General features: G+C 43.9%; 1 protein-coding gene across 9 annotated transcripts in view; it reads left to right on the plus strand.

Annotated features, from left to right (window-relative positions):
* LOC127568774 (eIF-2-alpha kinase GCN2-like) overlaps positions 1-13,323 on the plus strand; it is a 69,262-nt gene that overhangs the window by 16,747 nt on the left and 39,192 nt on the right. For all 9 annotated transcript variants that reach the window (XR_007956065.1, XM_052012926.1, XM_052012923.1 and 6 more), the window contains exons 6-9: positions 314-439; positions 2,576-2,677; positions 8,533-8,584; positions 9,020-9,108. Coding sequence is in view for 8 of the 9 variants with exons in the window: in XM_052012926.1 (XP_051868886.1) it covers positions 314-439; positions 2,576-2,677; positions 8,533-8,584; positions 9,020-9,108 (369 nt within the window). In the remaining variant the exon portion in view is untranslated. The remainder of the gene's footprint in view (positions 1-313; positions 440-2,575; positions 2,678-8,532; positions 8,585-9,019; positions 9,109-13,323) is intronic.

A 13,323-nucleotide genomic window follows, 5' to 3' on the forward strand; every position in this document is an offset into this window, starting at 1 on the left:
GCACCCAAGGTCGGGATTGAACATAGGTCACTGGAGCTGTGAGAGAGCAGCTTTACTAGCTGCACCACAGAACTGCATTATTTTCTGCTTTCCTGGATTTTCCATGTAAGTGTAAGTTTTGTGAAGGGACCTTGTGACTTTGGAGGACCAAACCTGGTGTTTGATGAAGATTTCCTCCTTCTAATTTTTTCCTTAGTTTCAACAGGTTCATTTCTGTCTTCCCATTTTACGCATGAACAGAATTGGCAGAAGTGGTTCCATATCTGAGTGCAAGTGAAAACATGAGTCTTTTCTGAATCTTTTATCAATTCAGATGGATTTTTGCGAGATGACACTTGAAAAATGGATTGAAAGTCACTGCCACACATGCATCAACTACAAAAGTTGTTCGAAAATAATCAAGGAGATGCTTCAAGGTTTAAGATACATCCACAGTCAGGTAGCTTTGCATGATGTTACTGTGTAAACTATGTTATTTCTTCAAAATATTTAAGTTCTTAAAACCATGGACCGCTTTTTAGAAGTCCATCTGGGCTCTCTCTTATCAGCTCAGTTTCTCACTGCCCAGTTATTCTGTGTTTAATTACACATTCCAATACCTTCCCCATATTACATGCCAGAGTAACGTGTATAATTTACTTATCTCTAGTTTTCACTTTGCTCTACATCTGCAGTTTTATAATCAGAAGCAAAAATTACCGCTTGGAGAAATCTGTGGAAGACTGAGGTTAAGAGTTGCAATTTCCTTAAACACTTCCATTAAAATACTGGGTGCAAATGGGAACGTCAAGTCCTTTATCAGTCTTTCTTATTAGAATGATCGTTGTCTGGCACTTAGCTAGTGTATATTGTACCTGCGGCTTGTCAGTTCAAACTTGGTTGTTCTGTGGACTGACATGAGTTATACCATCACTGGGGAAGTTGTGAATGGAGCCTGAATGTTGAAAATCACTAGCAATAGGCACAGGCCTAGGCTAATGATCTAATGATGCTGGTTGGATCGATGCTTGATGAAGCTCATCATGGAGCCTGATAATGGACCACCTAAATCAATGATTACGCGAAAGGTATAAACCTAGTCTGTGACTTCTGCCGGGGTTCCTTGGTGCTATACTTGGCCAAGTGTTGTACGATATCGAGAGCAGTAGGTCTTTCTTTACCTCTGACCTTTAGCTTTTGGCATCAGTCCTGGATCCCTTCTGTCCTGAAGCAGAGTGGTGCAACGATGTTGCTCAATAAGTGGAAGTGATCTTGCACACAGGCACTCTGTTTCTGTTAATTCAAAGGATTGTGTGCGTGTTCAGTGACTTGATGTTGGCAATTTGAATTTTTCAGCAGGAAAGGAATTTGATGGTTCAAAATTTTGATTTCTGACATTTTAAGTAAGCAACTTTGAACAGGCTATGTAAGAAGATGAAGGTAAATCTGGAAAAAATACCTAAGAATTAAACATGAGTGTATGACTGGTTTAATGGTGGGGAAAGATAACAAATTGAGGAAGTTCTTCACATTTTACATGATCGGCATGGATGATAGGGTTCAGAGTAGGGAAGTGAGCAAATTCCTGGAATCCTTGACAAAATAATTATGAGGGGCAGAATGGGGTGAATGTTAACCTTACTAATCTTGTTCTATGCCATTTGGGACTTTGTCTCGCTTTTCCTATAGTGCGATCCTTTGCTTTGTGCAACTGCACCACACCGTTAAATATCAATCCCAACTCAGCCAGTTTGAGTGCCTTTCCTCACTTAATGACGAGGAGGCCACAGGCCATGAGTTAGACCCTCACTGCATCTAACATGTACTGACACTCCAGTGCAGTACTGAGGGGTTCAGCACTGTTGGACATTATGACTTTTGCGCAAGACACTAAACAAAGTCCTCATCAACCTTCTGATGTAGATATTACAGATTCAATGCCAGCTTTCAAAGAATACAGTTCTCCCTCAATTAACACCAGTAATACAGATTAAGTAGGCCATCACCTCATTGCTGTTAGTGGGATCTTGCTGTGTGCAAAGTGGCTGCCACATTTGCCAGCAGAAAAAAAGCAGTGACAACACTTCAGAAGTATTCCATCAGCAGTGAAGTATTTCGGGACATTATGAGGATATGAAAGGCACTACGTAAATGCATGTCCTTACGTTCCCAATGTGCAGGCTGACCCTGGGTTACGTATGTCTGACTTACGGACATTCCTACATATGACCAAGCTCCTATAAAATTATCAAAAGTCTGACATTCATTCCTAAGAATGGCAGAACTAGTTTCCTCTCTCCACTTTCAGTAATTGTTCTTTCTTATCAGTCTTTTGTGTTTTTGATGTCACTCGTTACAATACTGTGGAGGGAGGGCTACCACATGGAGTGTATTTTTCCAGCTTATGGACAAAATTGCCTTATGTTCTTCTGTAAAAATGGAAACCGTTTGTTACTCGGGATGACCTGTATGTAATTAAACACTCAATGTTAGTTCACATTTTAAAATTCTGGTAGAGTTGTAATCAATTGAGAATCTACTGATAAAATACAATATTTAGAAGCGAATTGAACAGGAGCAATATTTTCCTTTAAAGGGCATCATACATCGAGACCTGAAGCCTGGAAACATATTTATTGACAAAGATGGAAGTGTGAAAATTGGAGATTTTGGTTTGTCCAGATTCTGTACATCACAGGTAATGTATTTTGGTGTACTAGTGAAGTTGTATACTTTCCATTCATTTGTCACATGGTGAGACTTTTCTGTAAATTTTTTGAAACTGTGGAAGCCTAACACTACAGTCTGTGGTTATAATTAAGTGTACAGTCCTGGGACAATGGAAAACTTTGATAGAACCATGGTTCACTTATGCCCCTTTTAAACTGCAGGAAAGTGCAGTGTTCTAATGCAGGATGTGAGCCTAGATATTGGATTAATGAGTGCCCCTTTTTATGTATATATCGCACCAAAAACTGATTTCACCCAAAGGAGATGGTGCTGGCGATCATTGATGTTTATCTCAGAATTGGTCCGAGCACTCCTATGTGCTGTAAACTTTAGCAATTTAACAAGCCCAACTTTTCTCTGGCACCAGACAGGTACCTAATGATGTCACGATTTGCTCAATGCCTTGCCAACTTAAATTGAGTTTCAAAGATGCAATTTGTGACCGTGATCTCGGATGTAGAGAGGATGTTTCCTCTTTGGCGAGAATCTTGAACAAGGGGTCTTGGTTTAAAAATAAGTGGTCACCCATCTAAGACAGAGAGGATGCAACATTTTTTCTCTGAGCGTTAGAACTCTCTTTGTCAAAGAGCAATGCAAGCAGAGTCTTTGAATCTTTTTAAGGCAGAGGTTGATGGATACTTGATTAAGCAGGGGGTGAAGGACTAAAAGGGGTAGATGGAAACGTGTTGTTACAATCAGATCAGCCATGATCTTATTGAATGATCGAGCAAACTCAAGAGGCCAAGTGGTCCACTCCTGTTCTTATTTTGTAAGCACCTAGAACAGTCCCAGTATGACCAGGGGAACATTGCACCACTTGTCTTTAACATTATTTAAAGGGACATCTACTAACATCAGGGGAACTGACTGGACAGTTGTAAAACTCACTGCAGGCTGTTCAAGCACCTTCCGTGGTCCACAGTGTGTTAAAACTAATGGAATTCTTTCTCCAGCAGTTAGCGGCAGACACGCTGATTCAACAGGTGCCTCAATGTCACAGTAGGCAGCAAGTCTTTAATAATCATTCTAAGTAAGGCATGATCAGCTCTGTAGCCATTCCACTCTAATGTGACCTACCTCTGCTCAATGAAGGATATTATTCATCCTAAATAAGGAAACATTTGAACAGTGCTGGTGTGTTCAGAATTGTTTGTAACAACAACAACAAACACAAAAATCAAAAGTCATTACACTTGGATCTGTACTTTAACACTCTGGTGCCTTTCCTTTATAAGAACTTAAGAATTAGGAGCAGGAATAGGCCACCTGCCCCTTTAAGCTTGCTCTGCCATTCAAAACCCTGATCTTCCACCCCAGTGCCATTTTCCTGCACTGTCCAAAAACCTATTGATCTCTTTTGTGGATGAACTCAGACAGATCCTCCAACAGCCCACCACAGTAGAGAATTCCAAACATTCACCAGCCTCTTGAGTGAAGAAGTTTCTCTTCCTCATAGACTTAAGTGGCCTATCCCTTATTCTGAGACAGTGACTCCTGGCACCAGATTTCTCAGCAAGAGGAGATATTCTCCCTGCATTTACCCTGCCAAGGCCTGAAGAATGTTATTCATTTCAATGAGATCATCTCCTAATGGAGAATATAGGCCTAGTCTACACAATCTCTCCTCATATGGCAAACTCACCATCCCTGGAACGAGTTCAATAAATCTTTGCTATACTTCCTCTCTCTATTTAGGTAACAAGGACAAAACTGTACACAACACTCCAGGTGTGTTCTTGCCAGGGCCCCATCTAATAGCAATAAGACATCTTTAATCCTGTACTCAAATTCTCTTGTAATAAAATTTAGCATACCATCTGTCCTGCTTCTTGCTTGCTAACCATGAATATTGGCTTTCAGTGACTTCTGCACAAGGAAACTGAGGTTCCCTTAAACATCACAATTTTAAAAGTACACTGATTTTCTGTTCTGTACACCAGATTGTTTGTCCTCACATTTTTCCCATCTGCCATGCTCTCATCCAATCACTGAGCCAGCTTGGTCAACTATGTCAAGAAAGTTTCCGAGTTGTGGTCCCCATCTGGGTCCTCTCCAGTGGTATGGAACCATGGATCTTCTTCTGGCAAGCTTCCGATTTCCGACAAAACTCCGGCCCACCAATGCCTGCTGTATGCCCACGTGACATGCAACTGAGATCTCCCTGTTGTCTGTCACTTTAATTCTCTATCACACTCCTCACTCCCATCTGTCCATCTGTGACCTCCTGCACTGTTATAATGAGGCTCATCATAAGCCTGTTGAAGGGCATCTCATCTTCCGTCGGGGCACTTTACAGCTTTCTGGACACAATATCAAATCCTACAACTTCAAGTAATTCAATTTCTCTGTATCTATTGGAACCAGCCATTTCTGCTGTAAGTCATTTGTCTGTGAAATGGACTAACTTTTTCTCTCAACATTAGCACCTTGGGCATGTCCAATTTTGCAACTTTTCTTTTGCTCGTGTTTTCATTCTCTGGTAACCCTCATTTCATCAACTGGATGACCTCTACAACTTATCCCTGGGACAACCCTGACCTCACCGCGTCAGTGATATTTCCTTTGCCCTATCCATCCCTCTGTCACCATCTATGCAACTTAAGACTAATTTGTTCTCTCTTTTCCACTTCTCATGTAGAGTCTTCAACTTGATACGTTAATTTTGTTTTCTTTCCAAACCTGACCTGTGGGTGTTTCCAGTATCTGCTGCTTTTATTTCAAAGTTTCCAGTATCTGCTGTTTATTTTTATGTGACGAGTGTCCCTTTAACCCAATCTGTTCATCTCTCACAGTGCCAGTCTCTGAGGTGGCGTTGTGCACTGACAGGTGCTTTGACACGCTGTGCTCCTCATCATCATGATCATCCCTCACCCTTCCCTCCAGTCTCCTCTTCTGTTCCTCCCACAGCTTATGCCTGCCCTGTGTCCTCCTCTTCTGGGCATGGGGATCTGTGGCCTTTCCTGTTATGCTGCGTAGGCAAAATGGAAGATAGCTGTAAGCTAAGCCCACAACACCTCCATGGGGATGCAGCAGTATGGATGTTAATGAGGGGCGGCATGGCAGTAACGCTATTACAGCGCCAGTGACCTGGGTTCGATTCCACCGCTGTGTGTAAGGAGTTTGTACGTTCTCCCCATGTCTGCGTGGGTTTTCTCTGGGTGCTCCCATTTCCTCCCACATTCCAAAGACATACAGGTTAGATAAGATATCTTTATTGGTCACATGTACATTGAAACACACAGTGAAATGCATCTTTTGTGTAGAGTCTTCTAGGGGCAGTCCGCAACTGTTGCCATGCTTCCAGCGCCAACGTAGCATGCCCACAACTTCCTAACCCGTACGTCTTTGGAATGTGGGAGGAAACTGGAGCACGCGGTGAAAACCCACACGGTCACGGAGAACGTACAAACTCCTTACAGACAGTGGCTGGAATTCAACCTGGGTCACTGGCGCTGTAATAACACTGCATTAACCGCTACACTACCGTGCCTGCTCTGGAGCTGTGGGCATGCTATGTTGGCATCGGAAGAGTGGCAATACTTGCGGGCTGCCCCCAGCACATTCTCAGCAACACAAAAAGGCGCATTTCACTGTGTGTTTCGATATACATGTGGCAGATAAATAGATAGATAAATACTGTTGATCATCTCAAGGGGGATTTAGTGAGCACAGCAAAGCATTGCAGATTGCCCCTGGTCTTGGGTGATTTTCAGCTTGCTGGCCCCTCTGTCAATGAGTGCACAATGGTCTCCTCTATTGGAGTGAGGTACCGTACTCACAAGGGCTCTCATTTCTATTCCTCACTGTCTCTACCTAAATGGAGATGCTCTTTTTGTTATTGGATCCTCTGGAATTTTTTTGAGAGAAATGGTAGGGGTATCATGTTTGTGTGTGTGTCACTCTCTCTCTCTCTCTCTCTCTCTCTCTCTCTCTCTTTCTCTCTCTCTGTGTAGTAATATCATGAAATTTCATCCAGCATTGCTCCAAAGCTTGGGGATTCTAATTCCTGGTATTTGCTGTCCTGGACATTTTCCATGCTCTTTTATGAAGAACAGGATGGCTCTCCGGTCCCTCAGCGCATAGGCCATCTTCCCAGCTTCTGTTTCCTGCACCAAGAGCTCAATATTGCATTGTGTGAACTGTGGAGCTCTGTCCCTCTTCCCTGCAGCCTCTCTCTTCCATGAAAGCCTCCACAGTGTCTGGCTGCCATGGGGAGTGTGCCTTTAAGGGCTGATGCGCAACAAGTGCAGGCAGTTGTGCTAACTTGAGCATGGTCCCATTGAGAACCACACAGGTCCCATTGTAGCACATCTTTCTTGATCTAATCCACCCAGCTCTGATTCAAACATTTTTAGTCAATTTCATGATTTATTTACAGATCCGTGCCTCAGAAAATGGTGAAACCATTTTGAAGACTACAATGTATATTGGTATTGGTTTATTCTTGTCACTTGTACCAAGGTACAGTGAAAAACTTGTCTTGCATACCATTTGTACAGATCAATTCATTACACAGTGCATTGAGGTAGTACAGGGTAAAAACAATAACAGAATACAGAATAAAGTGTTACAGCTACAGGGAGGTGCATTGCAGGTAGACAATAAGGAGCAAGGTCATTACAAGATAGATTGTGAGGTCGGGAGTCCATCTCATTGTATAAGGGAACTGTTCAATAGTCTTATCACTGTGGGGTAGAAGCTGTCCTTGAGTCTGGTGGTATGTGCCCTCAGGCTCCTGTATCTTCTGCCTGATGGGAGAGGGAAGAAGAGAGAATGACCCGGGTGGGTGGGGTCTTTAATTATGCTGGCTGCTTCGCCAAGACAGCGAGAGGTATAGACAGTGTCCATGGAGGGGAGGCTGGTTTCTGTGATGCGCTGGGCTATGTCCACAACTCTCTGCAGTTTCTTACGGTCCTGGGCAGAACAGTTGCCATACTAAGCCATGATGTATCCAGATAGGATGCTTTCTATGGTACATCGATAAAAGTTGGTGAGTGTCAAAGGGGATGTGCCAAATTTCTTTAGCCTCTGACAAATTTCTTTAGTCTCTGATAAAACTGACAGTGCCATGATGTTTGGCATCACTTAGCTTTAGGAAGATGAGGTGGTTGGAAAAACCATTGTGCAGTTCTCCATCAGATTACTGCAGGTTTTACAGAACTGTTAGTCTTTGACCCATTATTCACCTCCTGCTGTTAAGGAGCGCTTGTCTAGCCTTCAGCTTTCTTAAGTGCATGGGAATTTAAAGAGCTTTTGGAGTCCAATAATCAATAAAGTACTGCACTCCTTTATAAAAGAATGATACGATTGAGCAATGTAACTGAGACTGCCAGCTTATAACAAACACAAAATTCTGGAGGAACTCGGCAGGTCAGGCAGAATCTATGGAGAGAAATAAACAGTTGGCGTTTCGGGTCTCGATCTGAAACCTTGACCGTTTACTTCTCTCCATAGATGCTGCCTGACCTGCTGAGTTCCTCCAACATCTTGTGTGTGTTGCTCCAGATTCCAGCATCTGCAGAATCTATTGTGTCTCCTGCCAGTTTATATCACTGATAAGAATAGGGTCAATCAATACCACATCTGTGCTGTGCTGTTACTGAGTTACCACAGACTACACTCCACACTATTAAATCAGAATCTATGCACAAAACATGACAAACTTATATGATCTGCAGCGTAATCGAGAAATCCATTACCATTGCGCTGTTCAGTCTATGATCAAGCAAAGTTCAAAAGATCACCGGTAAAGTTGAATGAACGAATAAGTTCAGTGCACAAGGGAAAAAAGTTAATTATAATGCATTGTGTTTTATATTTAAGGGATGTACAGATCACAGGAATGAAACGGATGCACAGATGGAGCTGGAGACAGGTGAAGTGTAAAATTAGCTGTTGTGCATTTGTTTGGCAATATTAACCCGTCCCCAGTAACTGAAAACTACTGCAGGCACAAAAAGAAACCTTGGCAAAGTATAGTCATTGATTCAACCCTGAATTTCTAGAAGCTTAACTTCGATGCCATATTTAGAGGTGAAAAATCATTTGTGAATTGTATGCAACCTATTAATAGGAATTTTAGCAATTCAGTTACCATATTTTGTCATTTTTTGCACCAGTACAGTAGAGAGAATTCTCAAATAAGGTGTGGTTTTCACATACAATTTAAAAGTTGAAAATGTTCACTCTGTTTCAACAATCATAATAAATTTATTTATACACACACAAAACAGATTGATATTTGAGGTGTCTTTTAATCAGGCCATTCCTATCTAATTACAATCCTCAATAATGACACTTTCTTTATTAGGCTCTGAGAAGCTTACAGCAAATATCGGAACATATGGCTACCTGGCTCCAGAAGTTAGAACGAGGCAGCACAAGGCAATGTACAACTCGGTATGTACTTTCCATGTGTCTACTCCACCTCATTGTTTCAACAAGCATTCCTTTGTAAATACCTCAGTGGGAGATGTGTTTGTAATCTTGATTACTTCATCACATTCTTCCCCTTTGTGAGCTCTGTGAGGTTTTGATGGTGCAATGGAGGGAGTAATTATAACCCAGTTCACCCAGCAGAGAACAAATGGGGTCAGGTTTGAGGCACATATTACTTGCTTCCCTAGATAACGCTCCATCGACCTCATTGTCAAGTATTTTCAGATGGACTGATCCGATCAGGTCAGTTTCCTGGCTTAAAACTGCTCAAGGGGTTTCTAAAGTTGTACCTACCTGCTGTCACAATCCCAATACCTGTGCTCCAATTGTCAACTTTTCCCATTATCCACCAGAAACGGCATCCCATTGCAGTGCTCTCACAGTCCCCTCCTCCATCAGGTACTAAACACACTGACTCCCACAGCTACCTCGACTACACCTCCTCCCGCTCTGTCTCCTGTAAGGACCTTTCTTTCAGTGTCTCCGTCTCTGCCGCATCCGTTCTCAAGATGAGGCTTTCCGTTGCAGGACTTCTGAAATGTCCTCCTTTTACAGGAAATGTGGCTTCCCCTCTCCTGTGGTTGATGGAGCCCTCACTCACATTTTCTCCATTTCCCGCACTTCTGCTCCTATCCCTTCTCCCAAAACAGAGCAGAGATAGTTCCCTTGGTCCTTGCCTTTCTCTGCAGTAGCCACTGCATCCAGCACATCACCCTTCGTTATTTCCGCCAGCTCCAACGGGAATCCCAGCACCAGTCACATCTTCCCCACTCCCTCCCCCTCTTTTCTGCTTTCCACAGGGTCTACTCTCTCTGTGACTCCCTGGCCCGCTCATCCCTTCCTACCCACCCTGACACTTTCCCCTGCAACTGCAGGAGGAGCAACACCTGCCCCTACACCTCCTCCCTCACCACCATTCAGGACCCTAAACAACCCTTCCGGGTGAGGCAGAGATTCACAAGCACCTCCTCCAACCTGGTCCTTACAATCGGTATTCTCGATGTGGTCTCCCTCTAAATTGGCAAGACCAAGCATAGACTAGGTGACCTTTTTGCAGAACATCTGCATTCCATCTGGAGTTTCAGTTGCATGGCACTTCAACTCCCCTTTCCATTCCCACACCGACCTGACCGTCCTTAGCTTTCTCCAGTGAGGCTAAAGTGCAAACTATGAGAATAACACCTCCTATTCCACTTGGGTAGCTTACAGACCAATGGTATGAACATTGAATTTTCCAGTTTCAGGTAACCCACACCACTGTGTTCCTTTCTCATTCCTATCGGTCCACCTAGGGTCTCTCTCCTTTTGTACATCTTTTCCTCCCCCCCCCCCCCCCACCGTTACCTAGATCTGTTACCCTTCCCACACCTTATTTCATCTGCCCACCACCCACACACCCATCCACCTGCATTTCTTCTCACTTGCTCTACCCATCTTATCTGCCTCCTCATCTGGTTCCACCTGCCCACCATCCCTCCTGTACCTGGTTCCGCCTGTCACCTAGCAACCCCCGTCTCACCCCTCCCTCTCACCTCCCTATACTGGATATCTTCCCTCTACCCTCTCAGTCCTGACACAGGGTCTCGACGCAAAACATCGACCATCCCTTTCCCTCCGCAGATGCTGCATGACCCATTGAGTTCCTCCAGCAGTTTGCTTTTTTGTCTCAGATTCCAGCATCTGCAGTCCCTTGTGTTTCCTTGATAAGGTATCTGTCCATTTCCACAGCCCAAGAAACCAGTTTGTTCACTTGGTGTTATCTTTTTCTGTGTCTCCATGTCCAAGTTGTTCATGTACTTTGCTAGGCCTGAATTTGGGAGTCATTTTAACCCAATCTGCTCAGGTGAGGTTCCTCATCCAGCTTGTCCTTACTTTGCATTTATCTTTGTGGAGGATAAGTTGGGTGGAATGTGAAATCACTAAATCCTGTTAGTCTTCCACGAGACAAATTAGGTTAAATTTTCCGTGTCTTTCTTACATCTGAGTCAAAAAAATCAAGAGTTCAAGTCTTGTTCAGGAGCTTGAGCACAAAAATTAGCCCAGTACTCTGGTGCAGAGCTCCATGTTGGCTTACAGTTTTGTCCTGAGTGGAATACTGTACTGTGGGGTTATTGGGATCAGGCATTAATGGGAAGATAGGGAACCAAAGGACTGCAGATGCTGGAATATCTAGATGAAAAACACGATGGTGCTGGAGGAACTCAGCAGGCCAGGCAGCATCCGTGGAGAAAAGCAGGCGGTCAACGTTTCAGGTCAGGATCCTTCTTTAGGACTGAAGATAGGAAAAGGGAAGCCCAATATATAGGAGGGAAAAGCAGAGCAGTGATAGGTGTTATGTTTGTTCTTCATCACAAGACAAACTTGGCATGGGTTTAACATCTGAACATTTATTGAAAAACAACAAAACAACAACAGGCTGCACAGACTTACAACAGAGAGGCTGGCTTTTCCCGCTCTTTCCAGCTACTTCCTGTTCCCCCATGTGACCCCTTGCATTGCCTGCTGGGAACTGTAGTTCTTTAGTATAACTACATAACAACACATAATAACACAATAGGTGGACAAAAGAGGGGAGGCGGGGTGGGCACAAGGTGGTGATAGGTAGATGCAGGTAAGAGATAGTGATAGGCAGGTGCGGGGGAGGAAGGGAGAGCAGATCCACTGGGGGATGGGTCAGAGGTAAGGAGGAGAAAAGGGTGGTAGAAAAAAGAGAGAGATGCGAGGAAAGGGAAGAAAAGAAGATGCATGGTTGGGGATGGGTGTGGAGGGGGGCTTGTGGGGATTACTTGAAGTGGGAGAGGCATCAGTGGGTTTGTAGAAGATGTCAGTGGATAAGGAATCTCCTGAGATGGAGATGGAGAGATCGAGGAAGGAGAGAGAGTTGTCAGAGATAGTCCAAGTGAATTGAAGAGCAGAGTAAAAATTTGTGGCGAAATTTATGAAGCTGTCGAGTTCCGCACGGGTGCAAGAGGTGGCATCAATGCAGTCGTCAATATAGCAGAGAAGGAGTTGAGGAATAGGGCCAGAGTAGGCTTGGAACAGAGATTATTCAATGTAGCCAACCAACATTGAATTCTCCTACTAAGTAATCCCAACAACACCCCCACACACCCACCCCAACCATGCTTCTTCTTTTCTTCCCTTTCCTAGCCTATTTTTTTTCTACCCCCCTTTTTACCTCCTTACCTTCGACCAATCTCCCAGTGGATCTGCTCTCCCCTCCTCCCCCACACCTGCCCATCACTACCTCTTACCTGCATCTGCCTATCACCACCTTGTGCCCACCCCGCCTCCCCTCTTCTGTCCACCTATCACTGCTCTGCTTTTCCCTCCTATACATTGGACTTCTCCTTTTCCTATCTTCAGTCCTGAAGAAAGGTCCTGACCCAAAACGTTGACCACCTGCTTTTCTCCACGGATGCTGCCTGGCCTGCTAAGTTCCTCCAGCATCATATTGTTTTTCATTAATGGGAAGTTCCTTTTCTTAACTAGATATCAAAGATCCCATAATGCTATTCTGGGTGTCCTGGCCTACCTTCAGTCTCTTATTCAACATTTCTTTTAAGATATATAAAAGGTAGGTAGGCCAAAAGCAAAATACTGCAGAATAAGGAAATCTGAACTTAAAACACGAAATGCTGGAAATATTTGGCAGGTCAGGAAACATCTGTGGAGCGAGGAACATTTCAATTCAGTGGCTTTTCTTCAGAACTAGGAAAAGCTGGAGATAAAACAGATTTTAAAAATGCCGGGGGGTGGGTGGAGCAGAGAGAACACGGGAAGGTCATTGGGCTAGAGAGATTAAATGTCAAAAGAGATGCTGGAACCCAGCGAAAGAGGTAGTAAAGGCATTTGTGAGTGGCGAAGATATGTCTGAGGGAGATGCAAATAGTGATGGAGTGATGCAGCATGGAAACAGACCCTACAGGCAACTGAGTCTGACTGTCAAGCACCTATTTACACTAATCCTACATTACTCCCATTTTATTCTCACCATATTCCCCTCAACTCTTCCCAGATTCACCTACAGGGGCAGTTTACAGTGGTCAATTAACCTACCAACCTGCACGTCTTTGGGATGTGGGAGGAAACCCATACAATCACAGGGAGAATGTGCACGCTTCACACAGACAGCACCAGAGGTCAGAATTGAACCTTGGTCGCTGGAGCTGTGAG

This window comes from Pristis pectinata, chromosome 3 (assembly GCF_009764475.1).
Source record: "Pristis pectinata isolate sPriPec2 chromosome 3, sPriPec2.1.pri, whole genome shotgun sequence".
NCBI lineage: Eukaryota > Metazoa > Chordata > Chondrichthyes > Rhinopristiformes > Pristidae > Pristis > Pristis pectinata.